This window comes from Parambassis ranga, chromosome 5, assembly GCF_900634625.1.
Source record: "Parambassis ranga chromosome 5, fParRan2.1, whole genome shotgun sequence".
Lineage (NCBI taxonomy): Eukaryota > Metazoa > Chordata > Actinopteri > Ambassidae > Parambassis > Parambassis ranga.
Genome location: NC_041026.1, coordinates 19182242 through 19203186, shown reverse-complemented (window position 1 = coordinate 19203186; position 20945 = coordinate 19182242). Strand labels below are relative to the sequence as shown.

Below are 20945 nucleotides of genomic sequence, written 5' to 3'. Positions count from 1 at the left end.
AGAACAGATGTTTGAGGCAAACAAAGTGTTTTATTGGCAATGTTTGAATCAAAAAATAATCTTTAGTTTGTCACAACATTTATGTGTCGATTGTTCAGCATAAAAGTGCATATAAGGCACACTTTAAGATTATTTTCAATTGTGTAGTGCAATATCATCAGTAGTATAACACCACACACTGAAAACATTCAAGGTCAGACAGATTCAGGACAAATTGTAAACGCTTTGCCAGTATGACCAAAAACTGGTCTATACCTTTACTGTGTGTTGTAAAGTGAGCCCTATTCTTTAACAGCTACTTGGCATGCAGTGCACAAATTGTGTCCTTTCTCCCTCTGATAGAAGGTTTATGACTGTTTGCAGACCTTCTCGTGGCAAAGAAAATCAGATAACGTGCTTTAGGTGTGATATTCAACAGACCTTGGCACTGATTACAGGTTTAAAAAGAATTTACGTATAAAAAAGAAAAACCTGAACTTATTCCCTTATGACATCAGCATATTTAAAAAGCTTCCCTCCAACGCTAACAGGAACATGTGCGTGTGCAGTGACAACCTGAGTGTAGACCTCCTCTAAAGGTAGTCTTTTGGGACAATTGGTTCTCCATACATGCAGTCCTCCTCCACTGCCAGGTTGTACGTGCTACCACTTCCTCCCTTGTAGGCACTGGTCACAATCCTGAGCCAGCCCTTTTCACCCTGAGGAGAGAAGATGGTACCAATGAATGGTTTTAGTCAGTTCCAAGTGAAACTTTTGCTAGTTCCCCACATCAAAGATGTTAGACAAAGCAATATCAACTTTAAAATGCAGTGAGACTTTTTTCCCCCCAGTCTTCATATACAATTTAATGTCGAGACAACATGTCTCACAGTTGGTGACACATCTGCTTTAAAACCTTTTACTACATCTATTTTAATGGATTTAACAAAATATAAGCATTTTCTTTTAGATGAGGGCTCACCCATGGCTCTCCCCAAGAGTTGCGCACAATCCAGTACTCAACACCGTTCTCCACTCCCCATCCTGCCACAGACACGATGTGGTTGATGAATGGTTCCTGCTGGTATTCAGAGTACACACCTCCAGTGTATGCATCCAGTTTGTCTGTGGCCATGATTCCACAGCTACAGGAAACACACAGCACAGGTCACTTCATGTTTCTGGTTAAAGGTACTAACATCAGCTGCTGCAATGGATGCAATGGAAAAAAAACAGGTGCATAGAAAGGAGAAGCATCAACTACGCATTCTTTATATTTATGCTCATGTGTTTTTTTTCTTCCACTGTGGGTCTACCAGATTCAGCCATACTGGCTTCAACTGAGCAGCTGAAACAGCAAGCCAAAATACAAGTGCCAAAAACTGTGTTCCTTGAATGGATCGTTTTGTGGTGTTTATGGATCATATCTGATCTATATTTGATCATCAATGGATGACAACAGTATAAGGATGAGTCTTTCATCTCATCCATTTAAATCATATCACAGCTTACAGTGGGGAAGTTTCTTCTTACCTGTAGTCTAAAATTGGATGTTTTTTTTCCTTTTTTATTTCGGGAGTCACATATCGCAATTCCTATTCAGGAATTTTTATCTAATACAACAACTTCTTCTACTTATAAAAGCAAACGTAAAACTTTTCTCAGGGCTGTGTGTGTGTGTGTGTGTGAGATTAAAGTTTATGTCTTCCGGGTAAGTAGTGCCTGTTAGTTTAATTGGGATGTCTAAATTGCCCGTGGACGTGAGTGTGACTTGCTGTTTGTTTCTCTGTGTTAGCCCTGTGATAGACCTATGCAGAGTGCAGCCTCTTGCATATTGACAGCTGGGATAAGCTGCAGCCCCACCGCCGCCCCGTACAGCAGGTTAAGATAACGTGTGGATGTTAATATGAGACACACACACCTGATCGGTCCTCTGGCATAAAGCTCTGCCATCATCTTCTCTCTTCCACTGACGGCTCCGTAATCTCCCACTTTCCACAGAGTGTAGTTCTTTACAATGTTGCAGACTCCAAATGTGGTGCAGGTGCCACACTGGTTGAAGGGTTTGCAGTCTTTGATGGCACAAAGAGAACACATACAACTCAGACTGTGTATGTTTATGTAAGTATTACTTTGTGCACTGCAGAACACTCACTCTGGTCTTTAGCCTGGTAGTTATTGCAGGTCTCATCTGGGATCCCGTGTGTGTTCGCGTACTCCCAAACCCCGGTGTGATCGCCTCCATGGCAACTGCCGGCATCACCACAATCTATCACATGCTGGACAGAGAGATAGGCAGAAGGCCATGCTCCTTTCCGCTTAATGTTGATGCGATCTGAACAGAAAAAAAAAAAACACAGTTTCTGTTCATGGAAGTCCCTCAGTGTAAAGAGGAAGTGGAACATCTGCACCTCTATAAAAAACAGTTCCTGAAGGTTCATCATTCACACATGACCTACACCATCTCTGAGCCACAATGACTTAGCAAGGTTTAAAGTCATACCTGCCATGGCGCTGGTGCTTCCATGTGCCCAGCAGGAGCCACAGTACTGAGGAATGTGCTGGTTGCGGGTGGTGCTGGCATAGTTGACGCCATTGATATTCCTCCAGTCCCACGATTTGGGCAAATCAGAAACATTTATGTACTCATGAGGGCGAGGTCCAGTACTGTGAAAAGACAAAGTGAATATGAGTAATAGAGAGCAGCAGAGAAGCACCGAGCTATTCTCCTAGTTACAGCTCAGCTCTGATATGCAAACACACTGAAACCTCAGTGTAGCTGACAAAGGAAGGAATGAAGGTCATATGATCGATCTATTCACAAATTCACAAATCATCATCCTGTGCAAACTTCAGTCTTTGCCTTTAAAATGTGAGGAATCTTTAACAAAACACATATTTGTTAATGCTCATGTACAAATATTGCGCAACAAATTCAAAATAACAGGGAGATGAGGCCTGGAAAAATATGGCTCCTTGCCATTTGTTCACTTCCTTAATGCTTGGTATCATGATCATGTTATTTGATCCCACAGATGTGTCATGACAGACTAAACCATTAAAAACAAGTGTCTTCAAACAATCTCACTCACATTTATCATAGTTTTACATATACATCCATACATGAAGCCTGGGTCATCTACAATGTGTGCAGCTCATTCCTTTAGTAGAAACTGAGTGTGTTGAGGTGAATATGACGTTACAGTCATGACACCAGCAGTTTTTAATGTTTATGATTCTTTCTGTGGCTCTGCTGGGACTTTACAGCACTGTTAACTTCCTCCATAAAAACAAACCTCGTGATTCGTGGTGACTGCTGACAAATACATTTGAACGCTTAGCATTAAATGTAGTGTTTTTTTAACCCACTGCCACAAACACTATCTGGAAATGAAACCAAAACTCGTGACCTGAGACAGTTTTTTTCTTTTCTTTTTTTTACCCTGCACCTGGATTATTCATAGATTAAATAAAATTGTATCACATTTCAGAATAAAACTAACTTTACGGGTTAAACTGAAGTCAGCCTGCAGGACCCTGGCTCAGCAAAAACGCGGTTTGAAGCTAATGTTAGCTAGTTGGCGAGCTAGTTGAATAAAGATTTTGCTCTTTTACCTTTTTAACTCCTCCGTGGTTCTTAGTTAACGTAGTGAAATCACGTTTTAGTTGAACTCACCTCACTCCGAAGTCGTCTCTCCTGTGTGTGCGCACGTAGCACGGCTGCTTCTGACTGAAAAACACTCCGGCCGACACACCGGACAGAAGGACCGACAACAGGACAACAACCGCGGCTGTCCGAGCCATCCCCGACCCCGCGCAAAGCTCCACTTTAACGGACAGAGGAGATTCGATGGTGCCGTCAAGAGCAACGCAGCCTCTGCCCGGACTCGTGTCTTCTGTGTGTGTGTTGATATGAATGTACCGGATCAGCCGGGTTAGTCACATGACCACATTTACAGGAAAGTCCCGAGTCATGATCACAGAAAACAACAGGCTGTAATCTAATAATAAAACTTTCACGTTTATATTACAAATTATTAGCTGAAATACATTTTAAACAGAATTGCTTCAGAACACGTTTACATTATAAACATACAAGTTTAGTTTAGGGGATTATTTTTATGCATTCCCCTTGAAATTTGTAGACCTTGTAGAATAATTTCTACACTCTGGTAAATGTACATATTCGTATTATACTTGTGTGTATGGATGAATTGGTATATACACTATAACATTATATTTATTATATAAATATGTCATATTCATTATACTATGACTTAAGTCTGCGTTTTGCAGCTACTGTAAGATCTGACTACACACAAGAAACATGTGAAAACAATCCTGAAGATTAAACAGAATTTACTCTCAGTACAGAGAGAAATGGGATTTTGAATAGTCCTCATCATGAGCATATACACATTCATTTGCAAGTGATCTGATTAAATAATGTGCTGTTTGCTTTTGTAGTTGGATACAGACTGGCTGCCATCAGTGACAAAAACCTTAGACAAAAGAGTAAAACCTGGTTCAAAGAATAGTCTCATGGTGTCATGTGTATGACTGGGTCCTTGCTAAGGTTATTGCTGCAATAACTTTAAAACCTCCACAAAGTCCACTTACATTTTAGTAGCTTTTAACTGCATCTCTGTGAGGAAATGGTGTGTTGTGGCTTCTCAGTGTTACACTACACATGTACACAAAAGACAGACTGCTCCATCTTTATTTAAGGACACGATTGTCACAAGGGTGGAAAAACATCTTTTTTTAATGCTAGAAGCTTGTGTACATTTTGCATGTTTTTGTTAGGATGACAGTACATGTCATTGTTTGTGTGACACCACAGTGAAACTATTAAAAACTGCAGTAACCCTTCTCAGTCCACAGTTTGGTCCAGAGATCAGGCAGTTCAGCTAAACACAGCATGAATACAAAAAGCAGAGGTTACCAACAACAAATTTAACTTTACTGATCTCACTCAGAACATGTATGGCATAGTCCTCATCTGCACAGAGTTCCTGTGGATGAGGTGGGTAGGTTTCTGAGGTAACTGTAGAAGCGGTTGAAAACAAATACAAAAAAGAAATAATGCTGAAACTTTGAGTAAATCTGCCATTAAGATAACCGTGTGTTTTTCTCAGATTTTTATGCACCTTCATCCAAAGTGACTGAATACTGGAAGAGCTATGGAGGTGATCAGTACAGTATATGAAGAACAATAGGTCAACCTGTGTTGGATTATAATCATACCACATGTGATTTACTGGTGATTACTGATTCAAAGTCAAATTTAATGAAACACTGAGCACTGAATCAATTTAAAATGTTTTCACTCTTATTGGATGAGCTCTTGTTTGAACAGCCCGGGTGTGAGGTGGCTATGAAGCGGTCAGTGTCAGGGGGAGTGAACCATTGTGTGTTTTACACCAGTCTTCGCCTTTTGCAGTCACGCTGCATGAGGTCTTCGGAGAGGTTGGTGGATGCACCCAGGGGAGAGACTTGGTTAAGCATGGAGTCATCAGAGGCCTGACCAAACAGGGCCATAAGCAGAGCTACACCAAATCCAGTGGCACGCTCCCCCTGCAATGGCAAAGAGTGTTAATAACCCGCACTCATCTTCTTCTGTTAGAGTTTAACTTTTGGTTTAAACTCAGTTTATTATCTATCTATTTGTCAAGTTAGATCTGTTCAAGGAATAGCTTCAGAAAAAATGATCATGAGACATTTATGAGCTGAATCACAAGACCAGAAAGAAAAACATGAGGAAAACACCTGAAGGAAAGTTATGGAGATCACATAATGAGCAGGTGACACAGATCAACAGTCACTGTCAGTAAATTCAGGCTCGACTAGGTTTTTACATCACTGTCACACTTTGTTCTGTTCTTCCAGATTTGCTCATTTAATGTTGACAAAATTTTCAGTTAAACCCAGAAGGCATGTTAGACTTCATAGCATTGTTGTTACCAACTTCCTTGAACATTCTGCTGACTCTCTTCCCTCTGGTTACTGGCTGCATAACCATTTTTGATGCCCAAGCATTTTGCTTTGGGTATACATACTCTTTAAATGCACCAACATGCTCCACATTTCCACTGACTTGCTCGGACATATAAATGGTGCTTTAACAGATTGTCCGCACACCAAAGGTTTTAGATACTCACAGCATGCACAGGAGAGGCAATGTCGACATGGACCCAGACACCAGGCCAATCAAAGCCCAAGTGGGATCCAATAAAGAGACCAGCACAGGAACTCTGAGCATTCTCCCGGTCCTGGCAAACATAAGTAAACAGATGACAAATCTCAGCAACGAACCTAAAGGAAATATTCTACCACTAACATACAGTACGTCAACCAGACTGATGTGAGCACAGACACGTGTCTTTCACAGAGGACACTAAAACAGTGCCGTTACATTTAAACAGACTAAATCCTGCTAAAGCATGAAAGCCCCATTACTAAACAAGGCAAAATGTTAAAACAAAGTTTCTAAGAATGTCAGACTCTTAGAGTCTGACATTATTTGCCTTTAGCCAGGGCCTGTTAAAATTATAAATACCTCTGAGTTATTTTGGACAATAAACTTGACTAGAAGCAGTCTGCAAGAAGGGCCAGAGCCGCCTCTATTTTCTGAGGAGGCTCAGGTCCTTTAACATCTGTCGGACCACGCTGAGGATGTTTTATAAGTCTGTGGTTGCCAGTGCCATTTTTGTTTGGGGTTGTGTGCTGGGGCAGCAGACTGAGAGCAGCGGACACAAACAGACTCAACAAAGTCATCAGAAGGGCCAGTGACGTTGTGGGGGTGGAGCTGGACTCCTTGACAGCAGTGTCAGACAGAAGGATGCTGTCCAAACTGCAGGGTATCCTGGAGAACAGTTTCCATCCTCTCCGCCACGTGCTGCTGAGGTGCAGGAGTACTTTCAGTGCCAGACTGACTCCTCCTAAACGCACCACTGAGCGCCACAGGAGGTCATTCCTTCCTGTGGCCATCAAACTGTACAAACTCCTGCTGTTATATTTTACTTGTGGTATTCCAGTTATATATGAGTACTATTCTTTGACTTGAGTTTTTATTACCATTTAGAATTCTTATTTTTATTTTATCTTACCTTTTGTTTTATATTTCTAACCTGTTATTATGTCTGCTCATAATTGGAGCACCTGAAATGTAAACGATTTCCCCCTGGGACTTAAGTATTTCTGATTTCTGAAAAGCAACATTTTTTTAGGACTTTGGAGTTTGTCACTTACTGCCACAGAGTTTTTCATGTCAGCCATGGCAGAGGTGAACTCGGTGAAGTGCAGTTCAGGGCAGTAGACCAGAGGGTGAGCCAGATCTCCGCTGCTGCGGCCTGCACGCACACATGCAAGCTCCCACTGCTCACTGTTAGTCATCACAGCGGCGTGGTACTTCCCTGTGGAGATTCCCTGAACGGCCAGAACAGAATGGCTTTAGCTACAAAGACAGTAGCTGTCTGACATTATAAAATCTGTTGTGGTTGTTTTAACAGTCACCTGTGCCCCTGTCAGTGTGGCCATATCCAGAATAATATCAGCTGACAAGTCTTTGCTGGCATACACCACTCCATCAGCCAGCACCAGCCGGCCCTCTGCATCAGTGTTGTTGATTTCCACTGTCCTTTAGAAGATGAAAAAATGATGTTTCTTTCTGTTAATTTGGCTTGTAAAATAATGCAGCTTGTGTGCAGTCATGCCATGACAGTGCAGGCAAAAAAAAAGCAAAGTGGTAATTTAATCAAGGTACAATGAGACATTGCTAGTCTTACTTTCCAGAGTACAGAGAGTGGATATCATCAGGTCGTGTGGCTGTGGGACCCACTGAATTCTCCGCGAGACAAAACACAGCATGCAGGTTGTCCTTAAAGCCCTGCAGAAAACAGAGGAAAAAAGAGTCTGATTCAGGAAACAGAGCAGGGATACAGAGGACAGCTGACGTGTGAGAGCTCAACTCACCTGTTTAATAGTGGCCTTAAAAGCACCTAAAATGGCAGCAGCTCCACCACAGTCTCTTTTCATCCCTGGCATTGTGGTCTAGAAGGGAAAAACATTCTTGTTTATATGTGCAATTATAGATAGGGAGAGAGACAGTATGTATAACACAGCTCTAGATATATTTACACACAAAACGTTTTTTAGCTCAACTTGCTCATGCAGCTGCAACTACACGTGAAGGGATTACTGAGAATAGGTTTAAGACTTAATCTTAACAGATCAGTGGTGTCAGAGGGTACAGCTTCCAGGAGCCTTTATACAAGACGCCAGACTGAACGCTGTACAGTGAATGGGAAGGCGTGCAAAAATACTGCTGCAGATTAAATGTCTGAATGTTTGCATTATAGTATAAAATATCAACAACTGAAACAGATTTTTTATTTTTCCTTTATCAGCAGTCGAAAGTACATTTAACTTTTTATTGAGGTATGCAAGGTTTAGTAGTAGAAATAACTATTGTTGCCTTGGTTTAAAAAAAAAACACTACTTCCATAGGAAAGTGGGGCATACCTTTCCCTTGATGCTGAGTCCACCAGTGTCATACACGATGCCCTTGCCCACCCATGCAATAGTTTGTGTTGCACCTTCTGGTGTGTGGCTCAAGACTGCCAAAGCAGGAGGATGCTCCGCTGCTTTACCAACACCATATATACCTGACAGGGCAGAGAGAAACAAGTGAATAACAGGTGAATAATGTGCCAATGTTCAATCTAAGGATTACACAGATCATGGTGCAGTACCTCCAAACCCTTTTTGTTTCAGTTCCTCTCCACGAATAATCACTGGAGTGATTCCAAGCTCAGTTCCCACAGCCTTGATTTCCTGCAAACACAATCACATGTCTGTGATGGAAAGCTGCAGAGATAATTATAACAACATAGAAAGGCAATGCTTTTTCAGGCTCCCCATTTACTTGTATATAAACTCTAAGGCGTTAATAACATGCTATCATATAACTGTAAACAGACATTTACACATTTCCAAAGTCAGTCAGTCTGCCTTACATCTAGGAAGTGGTCTGTGTTCATCTCATTGCATGGTGTGTCCACAATGCGAGCTGCCAGCCGGACTCCATCAGCGGCATTGGACAGACACTGAACATAACAAACAAAAATCATTTAGGCTCAAGCAGAGTGCAGGCATCATGGTAATTTAAAACATGCTTGGTCTTGCCAAGTGCAGTACCTCAAGCTCTGCAACATCCAAATGGTTGGCGTCTTGCCCAACAATCAGAAACTCCACAGTCACATGCTTCTTCTCAGTTCTCCGTGATGATGTGGAGCGGCGAGAAAAGATGGGAAAGGCCCTGGCGATGGCACAGGAGGAAGCAAACACATCTGAACGTTCACACACCATCTGGAGAGAAAAGAAAACCAGATCTGAGTACCACAGTCAACAGAGAGTGTTACAGAGGGACTGAAAATTCTGTGAAAGATACTGACCACGATGCAGCGGTTGCTCCCACCAGGGAGGCAGGAACGGACGAGACGAGACAAAAAGTGGGCAGAAGACGGGCTGTTATGTCTGCTGACCCGTGAAGGAAGAGCAGCCACTGCAGCTTGGTTGAGGTACAGAGGACAGCTGTCTGTAGGGTTTGGGTTCAAAGCACTGAGAGCTGCCTGCCAGATCTGAGAAAACACAAGAAAACATTTCTGGATTCAGTGGAGTTATGCTTTGTACTGTTTGCATGCATATGCTTTTGTTTAGATTTCATAGGTACTGTTGGTTTAACTCTTAGAAGAATTAGAAGTGTCCCACTAAAGGCTTATAAACCACAGCAGACTTAACACCCATGATGATTAGAACACTGTAGGCAATCACGTTGGGTAATCATTGTAGGTAAAAGCTCACTCTGGCTGGTTCTCTGCGCTGTCATAGCCACGCAGTCGTCTTTATTAGGGGGAAGCTGATAATTCGAAACGCCAGGAAATAAAAAAATTGGGACTTTAACCTCAACAGTGGCCCTGTTGTGAAACTGTCCACTGTTCGCAGAGAAGTTAAAAACTGCTGCTGGTTTAAGCAGCAGTGTTATTATTTAACACGGAACACCGACATGTATTTAGGGGTCTAAGCAGTAAATGACGCTGTAATTTACTTTTCCGCTGACAAACCAATAATAAACTTTCACTCTTACGGTTATCGTACTAACTGCATAGTGACAGATACTCTCATTAACATTATACCACTACCACTTCACGTTAGCTAAATGAAATTGTAGCTCTTAAGAGAACTTAGCTGTGTTAGCTTGCGCTAACTTCAGTTAGCTTGGTGCTAACATTAGCTGTCAACTTCCACTATCGTCACTCAGAAGATTACCTCTTTGCTAACGACAGGCTGCAGTTTTCCTTTGATTTGGCTCCAGGTGACTTGCTGCAGGTTGTTCTGCTGCCCGATTATCAGGACAGGACGGCTCTGTGGCTCCGAGTCCCCGGCAGAAGCCTTGAACTCCAGCACCACGTTCGCCATCTTTGTGACTTGCTGACAGAGAGCCGCTACTCGGTTTGACCGACGGTGTAAGTGGACAGACTGCCGTCGTTCACCGGCGACGGAAGCCGGAAGAGGACCAAAAGCGTTTATTCCTCTGAAAGGCTGGATGAATTCAGCGATCATTATAACCTCTACGGGCCATCGGCAGGAACTACACGAAACAATGAAGGAAAAGCTTATTTTACAGTCATTAAAATGTTAGTTTAACGTTCGTATTTTCTTCTAATTAAAGGACTGTGATTTATCAAAGTTTGATATCAACAACATGTGTGTTTGCAAGTGTATAATGGCATAATTAAAGGACATTTCTGAGAACCTCAGACAGACAAGACAGCTGTTACTGCTCATCAGGCTGGGAAAGGTTACACAACTATCTCTAAAGAGTTTGGACTCCACAAACACACAGTGTATAAGTGGACATAATTAATGTCCACTGTTCCCCTCCACAGGAGTGGTCTATCATCAAAGATCACTCCAAAAACAAGTCATGTAAACAGGCCACAAAGTTACAAAGGATCCCAGGGTAACCTCTAAGCAGCTCAACGCTTCTGTCACACTGGACTAATGTTAATGCATTTGAGGAGACATCCCTTAATATCTCATGTTGTAGCTGCTGCACTGAGGAATGGGCAGAAACTCCTCTAAGTCATGGTGGATGGCTGATTTAATTTGATTGAGGTCTTTTTCTACTTTCAGGACTAATAATTGTCATTATTATGCAGAAATATAGAAATATTCTACAGGGCTGGCAAAGGTTCGAGCAGCACTGTTCATAACTGATGAGTCAAATGCAGATCAAAATATGCAATAGAAAAAAGTATAAACTCTTTAGATGGTAGAGGTTTATTTTCTGTTATATGAACACCAAACAACCATAAGAAATCCACAGAGTATTCACGTTATTTCACCCTGAAATATCAGTCAGATATACGAATACACAGTTTGTTGACATGAAATGCAACAGATATTCCTGAATAAAAGCATACAGCATTAAAGGGCATTTCACTGTAGCGTTAACAAATGTCCAAACAAACTTTCCCTTTTAATTTGATGTAAATTTAAAATCAGAGAATGTGTTTGCAGAACATCCTACAGAAAATGTAAACTTTCATGTCAGAGTGCAAATAGTTTAAAGCCATTTTAAAATGATACAATAGAGACTAAATAGACTATGAAACATTTTGTTGTGTAGCTTTTTCATAATCAAAAAAAGCTTGAAAAACATGTTAGAAACATTTTTAAAGAGAAGGCAGTCACATATTGGTACCAGTGCAGGTATATTGTGCTTATTTATTTAACAATTTGAAAGAATGATTACATTTTTAATGTTATGACCTCTGCTAATTTTTCTTTTTATTTTAATGAGAAGAGATCTGAAATGTTTAAACACTAGTGAGCTCACATCATTTTTCCCCCACTGGGGCACTAAAAACAGAAGAATAAAAAAATATTTAATCACATTTCAGTCATTTGTGCTTCATCTCACTGTATAATCTCACAATTATACCAAATTAGACATTTGAGAAGCTACACCACCATCTTTCCTGTTCAGAGCTGTACAATATTTAGTTCTTTGACTTTTTCCTGCCTGACTTATTGAACTCAAATATGATACCTCACTTGCGGTTGTTATTGCACCTACAGTACAGTACACGCTGACCTGAGGTTAACTCTCAACAATTTGGGATCATACATGTAAAAGCTTAACTTCATTCATCATTAAACCTTCAAAATATGCTTCTGATATTAAATGTAAGTCATAATAATATAAGAATAATAAGGTTATTTATATAAGTGTAGTGTTTGCTACACCATTGGCAGACAAAGAAAAAAAAATCTTAAAAATTGCATAAAAGGTGTACGGCACCTGTTACATAGGTTAGGAAGCAGTGTCAATACGCAGACACACAAAATATAAACACACAGACATACTCTTGCACTTGTGTCAGCCAAGGGGCAAACATGGAGATTTCAGGCTTTGGTTAAAGAGCTGAAATATAAGCTAATACTGACAGAGGGTGGGGTCCAAGCTAGTGTAGTGTGTTAATGCTAAAACTTCAATTCATTTCTAATAATTTGTATTTCAATAAAATAACTTCAGAGGATGTCCATTAGTACTAGTAACAGGTAAGACTAGATTTTAGAGAAGCAATCACTGCTACCAGAGTAGCAAGACACACATGAGGGAGGAGACGCTCTGCATGACACCACACGTTCATGTTGAGCTGTATGTGACTTTGGGTACACTGGGATAAAATTTCACTCTGTCAGACCAGTGGTCTGTGCACACTTTTAGGCGTGACACAGGTTTCCACTGGTGCTACAGGTGGCAACGATGCCACAGTTCAAGATGGGGCTGTAGTGGGAGGCTGTGCCGGTGCCGGCCTCTCTGGGAGGGAAAGGCTTCATGGTGGAAAGGATCAGGGCTAGACAGTCTGCTACGTTTTTGTTTGGGGCACAGGCCAGAGCTGGTGTGCGGCCTGCAGATACGTAACAGAAGAAAAAAAAAATCACTGTCACACTGCATGTTTCAACATACTGATGGCAGAAATGAAGTCATGCCTGCTTACCTTCTTCATCTACAGCCATGACTGCAGCTCCTCTGCTCAGCAACACCTGCACTACAGTCGCAAGGCCCTTTCTGGCTGCGATGTGGAGAGGCCTGCAGGAAAGAGAAAAAGCTCAGCACACTGTGAACAAATTAAACCACAATCAAGAATTCATACAAATGTTTCCTGGTTCTACACGTTACGAAATATTGCAGTTGCTACTTTAAGACTCACATTTGAAGAACATTGTTTCTTGCATTAATGAGGGAGTAGTCAGTGATTTCTCCCAGGATCAACAGGGCACACATCTCATGACCCTGCAGAGTAAAGCACAGTGTGCCAAATGTCAATTTACTGAAGCAATGCTGTCTGTTTTGTGCAGCTGTGAGATATAAGCATCTATGTTTCTCACATCATCATGAGTGACAAAACCCTTCTTTTAGAACTTGTATATCCCAATGCAATGAATGTAAAGTGAGAAGGAGAAAAACTCCTATCCCGACATTGGCAGCCACACTCACGATTCATGTTAATAAATTGTTTAAGAGTATCCTTTTGTAAAAGACGTTCAGTTTCTCCTTGTCAAGAGGTGGTAGTGTAAGAATGCCATCTGATTGTAACTGGTTTAGGAGAGACTTACAGTCAAATCCCTAATTTTACTGGAATTAATTTAGTAGATGACACTAGTAGTTACACTATGTTAAACACCATTGCAGGATAAACTCAGTTCCGATGGAATTAAATGCATTGAGTTAACAAAACACTTTCAAAAAAGGGATTTATGATGCTTTTGTCAGATATGTGTAAATGTACATGATCCCTTGATGGACCCATGCAAGTTAAGTGCTACTGCATGCATACAGTACATCTATTTGTGTGTGCATGTGACCTTGCTGCAGGCTAAGTGAAGGGCAGTGTTATTATTGAGGTCCACCAGGGTCAGGTCTGGCTTCGCGTTGTGCAGCAAGAACTCTGAAATGCAGAAAAAAAAGCAATGACAGACACAGATGTACATTACAAGTCTTTACCTGGTGTGAGGTGACCGAATATATATATATATATATAATGTAATAATCAGTGAGGATTGTGAGGGTCATAAGTGACAGTAAAAATGTGCCAAAAGCAGCTGAGAAGCTTCATGAGCTATAAACAGTCTTTAGGCTTCCAGGGTGCAGAAAAGAACATTTTAACAGACTGATAACAAAAACTTCAGTCCCATACCAACAGCCATGGTCTGTCCACAGTCAGCAGCAACCATCAGTGCAGAGAATCCAGAGTGATCCAGAGCATTGACCTCTGCTCCCTGGGCCAGGACCAGCTGGAGCCCAGCAACATTTCCTGAATAAGCAGCAGCATGCAGTGCCATCCTGTACTCCACAGACACATCAAAATGAGTCGAAACATTCACAGCCTCAGAACCGACAAAAATAACGTTTAATTTGTGTCATCTATGCATTGTGAGGCAAAATAAGAATTCTTTCAACTCATTAGTGTTGAATTTATAGACCGTAAAAGAATACATTACTAAGCCATCTTCATCAGACGGAAGATAATTACCACTTTACAATATTTTACTGTCTATTTGATTTGATCTGTAGACATCCGTGCTACATGACATGGATTTGTTGAGAATGAAACCCACCTTCCTTTGGCATCACAAATGTTGACAATCTGAGGGCCAACAGTCTCCACTAGAAGTTGAGCAGCAACATCATGTCCATTAACTCTGTGTGTGAAGACCAGACTTGGTAAATATATTACTTAATAAACATATAAATGTATATACATGCATGGTTGTAATCATACTCACAAAGCACAGTGCAATGGCGTGAATAAATTTACTTCCTGGTCGCTAAAAAGTTTGTTTTCAAGTAAAATGTGCAAACATCCCTGATGCCCTGGAGAAATCAGACAAAATATTATTGTCTAAGTGTGTATTTATGTATGTCCACATTCTCTATTTAACATTGAACAAAAGCTTTTTTTGTTTAAATAGTTTGTGTCCCACCATGGTAAGCAGCCCAGTGTGTGGGCGTGTAGCCTCTGTAGTCCAACATGGAGTCCAGAGGGTCAGCTTTCTTAGCAGCCTTTAGCAAAGTGCGCAGCAGTTCAGTGTGACCGCAGGACGCTGCGAGGTGCAGCGGAGTCCTTCCCTGAGAGTCTCTACACAGAACAGAGGCCCCATGTTCCAACAGAGCAGACATACACTCCTCACTACCCAACACGGCCTGAAGTGCAGAACAGAAGCAGTCATGTGAGAGGAAAAACATCACAGAGGCAGTAGTCTGTTCACATTATTGTGAAGTGCACTTTAAAAATGGGTGTGCACACACTTACAGCTCTGTGTAGTGATGTGAAGCCATGTTTGTCTGCAGCATCAACTTTCGCTCCTTTTTCTAACAGGATGTAGACACAGTCTGTGTGACATTCCAGAGCAGCAAGCATGAGTGCCGTCCTGAAAAAAAAACCAATATAACAACACTTAATTGAATTTATTTAAAAGTTCTAGCTCAGTAACCTTTTCATCGGCAGTCTGCTGCTCAGAATTTAAAATACAGTCACTCACTGGCCGTGCATGTCTTGACTGTCAATGATGTCAGCACTTTGTTCCCTGTTGACCAACAAAAGCAGACAGTCCACCTGGCCCTCTGCAGCTGCACCCAGAGAGTAGGTCATAAAATGTCAACTCAGAAATAAAAAGGAGCAACCAAGTGTGTGTTAGTGTGTAAACATGTAATCTATGTTTCTTCCTTTGTGAGCTTAGATTCCACAAACTCACACACCGGCAGCATGGAGAGCCGTCCTCCTGTGCCTGTGCTCCTTCAGTGTGTAGGAGGCTTGATGCTCCAACAAAACCTGCACACATGGGGAAAATCCTCTCTGAGCAGCCAGATGCAGGGCAGTCTGGCCTTCAATGTCTCGCACATCCAGACTCACTAAAGTCTCACAAAGCAAACGCAGTGCTTCACAGTGACCGTAATATGCCTGCAATAGGAAAATGTACAATAAGCAATAAGAATAAGATCATCGAAGCCATCATCGAAAAGACATCTTTTAATCTGGTCATCATACTCACAGCTAAGTGCAAAGGGCTAACAGGAATATTACTTTCAGCCTCTTCCAGACAGTTGAAAGAAATCTCCAAAAGCTGCAGAGTAACAGAACATCAATCAGGTCCAGCCAGCAGTGCCGTCACAAAATAAAAGCCTCAAAATCAAAGACTCTACTGACCAGTTCAAGATGCTGTTTGTTGCCATATGCTGCTGCATAGTGGACGGCGCTGTAACCCTTACTGTTCTTCAGAGTTGGGTTTGCCCCATTGTCAAGCAGGTAGTCTAAACAACTAAACACAAATACATGTTTAAAAAAGTAGTTGTTCAGTTTTCAGAAAAAATAAAGTTATCAAAAACATTACAGGTGTTTTTTACAGATATTTTAGAAGTGCACATACACTATACAATATACAGCTAGCTTATATCTGACAACTCACAGAGAAGCTTCCTGTTCCTTTTCCATACTCAATTCAGAGCTTGTGTCCCGTCTGTGGAAAGGAAGATTTTTTTAAATTTGAAACTGCCCACAACTTCCATGTGATACATAAATTGTTTGAAACAGGGATGCACAGAAATTAAAATTCTTGGTTGAAACCAAAAGCCAAATGCTCTCACCCACGGAAGGTGTGTGAAGCAGCAGCATAGTGCAGAGGGCTACAGCTTGTCAGGTCCAGATCATTGACCTCTGCACCAGCTCTCACCAAGGAGATTGTACACTGGCTGTTCCCATTAGCCGCAGCGTAGTGCAGAGGAGATCTGTGACATGAAAACAGGGGCAGCTGTAATATAAGGTAACATGAAAGCACAGTTCAAGTCTTTCTTCCAGCCATTCAGCACGGCTTACCTTCCCAAATTGTCCTTTACATCCACTTCAGCACCGCAGTTTAATAACAAATTGAGACACTCAATGTTTCTGCAAAATTAAAAGATAAATAAAGTTATATAAATGAACAGCTGAAGACTGAAGCCTGTTTAAATCGTGGTTATAAATACTGTGATAAAAACAAGTACAGTGTTATACCTCCAAATTGGGTAAAATACTGACAATGGTGGTTGGTGGTCATGCTATATTTAATCTGACACTGGGTCAAGCATTTACTGCTAATTTCAGAGAGCACAAATAGCCAGGGGCATTAATGTGAGTGTTTACCACTTACCCTCCAGAGGCAGCCGCATGCAGGCAGGTCCTCCCATGGTCATCTAGCATGTTTATATCAAACCCAATAGATGGCATTTGACCACTGATCATAATGTTGTAGAACTGGCCTGAGTGAAGCACAAACAACAACAACACTTGTTGGTTATTAAGGTACTGTAAGGAAGAGTTTAGAGAACAGACTTTGATGAATGAACAGATTCTCACCATTAGACAGTAACTTGCGACAACAGTCTGGAAAGCCGTAGAGAGCCGCCAAATGAAGTGGAAGCATCCCATGAATCCCCTGTCTTTAGAGACCATGACATTGTTTACTTTAGAGCATATGTGCTGATTTGGAAAGCAATTTTCTTCATTTAGCTGTAATCACAGAGCATTCATAAACTGACTGTTATTACATTTCTATTATTGGGTGCAGATTTTACAGAGGGTACAAATAAATCCCCACTCAAACTGATATTTAATCACTGAGCTTGTTGGGTGGAGATCAAATGCTTCCTGATAATGTTCTGTTGCAACAGTTTTTGCCACCCCTCTCACCAAACAGCCTCAGGTTTGGACACGTACCTGCTTTTATCAGCACCATTTGTCAGCAGAGTACTGATCAGTAACTCTTGACCATATCTGGCAGCAACATGAAGAGGACTGTTTCCATTCATGTCAACACAGTCAATTTCTCCTCCTGAGCACAGAGGTAAAAACATACATTGTGGTATGCATTTCAACTCAGAGCTTGTGTCTAAATTTACACAAATGTTACCATTTTGGATCAGAATCTGTGAGCCCGTGAAGCGTCCATGCATAGCAGCCATGTGTAAAGGACTCTTCCCTTCTTTATTCTGTGAAATGCAGGTAATGAGACATGGATCATTATAGTATGAATTACGTTTGTAGCCCTTTTCAAACCCTCTTTTTTTAAAAAACCAACAATTTTACCTGCACATTGACTTCAGCACCATTGTTGACAAGCAGCTCCAGACACAGCACTCCACTAGAAGCAATGGCAGCCAGATGCAGTGGTGTGTTGCCATGGTGATTGAGCTGATTAATGTTGGCACCGGAGTTCACCAGTTCAGAGGCTACAGTGTCCTGCCCCATGTGACAGGCTATGTGGAGCGCTGTGTTCCCAAAAATGTTGGGTTCATCAGTCTGAAATGTAGAAGGGAGGGCAGGGAAAGATAAAGAGAATGTCTAGATTAAACAAATTTAAAGCAGTGCTGTGGGACCAGTTAACCATCAGCAGAAGCAAAAAGCAGATTTCATGTGTACAACATGATGTCACTGACAAAAGATGTGCATTTTCTACTCATGTGAGATTAAATTTTATTCGCTTTACCTCCATCCCTAGTCTCAACAGATATTTGACCACGTCTAACTGTCCACTGGCAGCAGCAGCATGGAGCAGAGTGTAACCACGCTTGTCCTTGCACATGACATCTGAACTGTGAGCCAACAGCAGCTTCACAACCTCCAAATGCCCTGAAAGAAGATGTTCACATTTACAACGGCATCTGCTTTACTCATACACCACAACACAGCTGTTTCCCTTGCAACCCAGGATACTGAACTATCATCAACACAGGCCAGACTGTCATAATTATAAACACCATAAACTCAAATGTCCAAAAATGTCCATTAAAAGTACATTATTTACAACATGGCAGTAAATTAGACCTGAATGTACTCACAACTATGTACCCTGTGTCCAATTAAACTCTCTTAGACATTGTTTTCTGCAAAGTACCCATTTCTGCAGACAAAATCACACTTGCCTTCTACAATGTCACATACTTGGAAGAAGACATGGAAGTGGCCTTTTTTGTTCTTCATAAAAAAATGGTAAAACAATTCTGTGTCTGTCGTTAGAGTGACACCACTCACCGAGGTATGCTGCCCAGTGGATCGGCAGTCTTTCCTTCTTATCTTTGGCACTTGCACTGGCACCTTTACGCAGGAACAAGCTCACCATCTGCAGAAACATAATACCATGGTAGACCAGTGTCTAAACTCATCTCACTCATCTGGACTATTTTTGTCTTGGTAGGTCAGTAAATGATCCCATAACATGTATTCTCTACTAGAAACAAAGAATCTTTTACATTCCTTAAGGAAAGAGCCCTGTGCTGAAATGATGAGTTCCAAACAGACCAATTTTAACTGCGTTGGAAAACGTCAATAGGAAGAATGGTTAATACTTTCAACTCTACCTCTACATGGCCGCTGTGTGCTGCATGATGTAACGGTGTCCTTCCTGACTTGTCACTTATATCCAAGCTGCAAACATGGGGCATCAGGGTTACAGCACAGCCTGTAGCCCAGTTTGCAGCCGCCACGTGTAAGGGTGTATGCCACAATTTGTCCCGTGCGTTGACTTCTGCTTTGTGCTTTAGTAGCAGCTCCACAGCTCTCTGACAGAAACAAACAGTCAAATATTAAGAAATCTAAATGGTACAATTTTTTTTAATTGTAATTTTTCAGCAATCATGTATGTACTTCATTTCGTGAGGCAGCTGCGCGATGTAAAGGAGTCAGCAACTCCTGGTCCTTAGCGTTGACATTTGCACCTGCAACAAACAGAGCATCGATGACCTTTACTACCCTTTCACAGCATATTTGTGATGGACTGTAGTTCGTGACTGACTAAATTAAGTCAAAATTGAAAAAAAACTTCCAATAGGATACTTCACCTGAACTAATAAGTAGGTCCATAATATGGACGTCACCCAAATAGGCAGCAGCATGAAGCGGTGTGCTTTGTTCTTGGTCCTGAGGCAAAATAAAGCAATCAGTAACCAAAACTGCAATTTTAACATCACACCTTTATAAAAAAACATCATGATTATAATGTAATCCTACCAGTGAATTGACATCTTCATTATGGTTCAATAAAAATGTCACATCTTCTGCATTCCGGCTGAATATGGCCTGGACCAGTGGAGACTGGAAGAGAGAATTTACATACAGAAAAGGTTTGGACGAACACTTTACAATTAGCTCATAAAAGATCAGCAGCTGACCAAAGTTTTATCAGCAGCCATTTGTTATCTGCTATTCTCTACTCTCTCTAAAAACAATCATGTTTTACAGGAAATTAGAGCTCTCAAAACTAAACATAAGTCAATTTTGAATTGCACGATATTTGTACCATTAACTAGTCTTGTTAAAAACTTTCGCCGTGTCGCTAACATGACTAGCCAGCTGTGTGCAGCAGGGAGACGGATATCTAATGATAAGTTACAATGCAGCGAAGGCTTTAATTACTACCTGGTCCTTGATATGTCTGAACTCCATGCCCCAATCACTCCTGAAGCTCCTTCATTAAGACTTTCTGTACACTTCACTACATGTCAGTCTGTACAACCATAGTTAGCATAGCCTTAGCTTAGTTAGCGACAGGACTAGGTAATGTGTACAGTATAGTAGTCGCCCAAACATCGCGAGAGAAGCAAAAGAAGTGGGATTTTGTGGGATTTGGGTTTAAAAAACAAAATACATCAAAACATATAATATAACAAACATTTTAATAATATGCACGTTCTTCTAATTTAATAATTTAATATTATAATATACAGATTAGAGTTTTGCTGACAGTGATTTTGTACTTTTACCGGCGTTGCGCCGCCTGCCAGGCTGCACGCAGGGCCACAGTTTCCCCAAATTCACCACCAATCAGAACAGACCATCATGACCACGCACATGCGCAGTGTT

At 41.3% G+C, this 20945-nt stretch overlaps 3 protein-coding genes across 3 annotated transcripts; all 3 read right to left on the bottom strand.

Moving 5' to 3' along the window:
* Positions 1-8: 8 nt before the first annotated feature.
* Positions 9-3910, bottom strand: ctsz (cathepsin Z). The gene is made up of 6 exons (XM_028406276.1): positions 3656-3910; positions 2483-2646; positions 2135-2314; positions 1901-2051; positions 962-1124; positions 9-698 (listed from the first exon to the last, which is right to left on the bottom strand). The coding sequence occupies exons 1-6, from the start codon at positions 3781-3783 to the stop codon at positions 573-575; spliced, it is 912 nt and encodes a 303-aa protein (XP_028262077.1). The 5' UTR covers positions 3784-3910; the 3' UTR covers positions 9-572.
* Positions 3911-4726: 816 nt separating this feature from the next.
* npepl1 (aminopeptidase like 1) lies at positions 4727-10551 on the bottom strand. The gene is made up of 12 exons (XM_028407190.1): positions 10309-10551; positions 9435-9620; positions 9178-9348; positions 8997-9086; positions 8733-8814; positions 8503-8645; positions 7954-8031; positions 7767-7867; positions 7495-7618; positions 7231-7407; positions 6141-6251; positions 4727-5556 (listed from the first exon to the last, which is right to left on the bottom strand). The coding sequence occupies exons 1-12, from the start codon at positions 10456-10458 to the stop codon at positions 5398-5400; spliced, it is 1572 nt and encodes a 523-aa protein (XP_028262991.1). The 5' UTR covers positions 10459-10551; the 3' UTR covers positions 4727-5397.
* A 1192-nt stretch (positions 10552-11743) lies between these two features.
* LOC114436197 (serine/threonine-protein phosphatase 6 regulatory ankyrin repeat subunit C-like) lies at positions 11744-20651 on the bottom strand. Its single transcript, XM_028406347.1, has 28 exons — positions 20502-20651; positions 20094-20177; positions 19925-20003; positions 19731-19801; positions 19445-19645; positions 19119-19206; positions 18574-18716; positions 18174-18386; positions 17998-18076; positions 17805-17919; positions 17445-17527; positions 17239-17347; positions 16926-16994; positions 16697-16837; positions 16519-16569; positions 16260-16371; positions 16105-16176; positions 15812-16013; positions 15595-15682; positions 15366-15483; positions 15037-15256; positions 14839-14926; positions 14671-14754; positions 14250-14395; positions 13918-14000; positions 13263-13345; positions 13050-13141; positions 11744-12959 (listed from the first exon to the last, which is right to left on the bottom strand). The coding sequence occupies exons 1-28, from the start codon at positions 20526-20528 to the stop codon at positions 12772-12774; spliced, it is 3129 nt and encodes a 1042-aa protein (XP_028262148.1). The 5' UTR covers positions 20529-20651; the 3' UTR covers positions 11744-12771.
* Positions 20652-20945: the final 294 nt, after the last annotated feature.

Excerpts from the sequence above, each read along its gene's own strand:
- ctsz (XM_028406276.1), bottom strand. The coding sequence starts at position 3,783 with ATGGCTCGGACAGCCGCGGTTGTTGTCCTGTTGTCGGTCCTTCTGTCC. Across the intron at positions 2,315-2,482 it reads AAGCACCAGCGCCATGGCAG|ATCGCATCAACATTAAGCGG; the intron begins GTATGACTTTAA and ends TTTTCTGTTCAG. Across the intron at positions 699-961 it reads ACTCTTGGGGAGAGCCATGG|GGTGAAAAGGGCTGGCTCAG; the intron begins GTGAGCCCTCAT and ends TTCTCTCCTCAG.
- npepl1 (XM_028407190.1), bottom strand. The coding sequence starts at position 10,458 with ATGGCGAACGTGGTGCTGGAGTTCAAGGCTTCTGCCGGGGACTCGGAG. Across the intron at positions 6,252-7,230 it reads ACATGAAAAACTCTGTGGCA|GACCGGGAGAATGCTCAGAG; the intron begins GTAAGTGACAAA and ends TATGTTTGCCAG. Across the intron at positions 5,557-6,140 it reads TTGCCTCTCCTGTGCATGCT|GGGGAGCGTGCCACTGGATT; the intron begins GTGAGTATCTAA and ends TTGCCATTGCAG.
- LOC114436197 (XM_028406347.1), bottom strand. The coding sequence starts at position 20,528 with ATGGAGTTCAGACATATCAAGGACCAG. Across the intron at positions 16,372-16,518 it reads AAGGAACAGGAAGCTTCTCT|TTGTTTAGACTACCTGCTTG; the intron begins GTGAGTTGTCAG and ends ATTTGTGTTTAG. Across the intron at positions 14,927-15,036 it reads ACACTGGGCTGCTTACCATG|GGCATCAGGGATGTTTGCAC; the intron begins GTGGGACACAAA and ends TGATTTCTCCAG.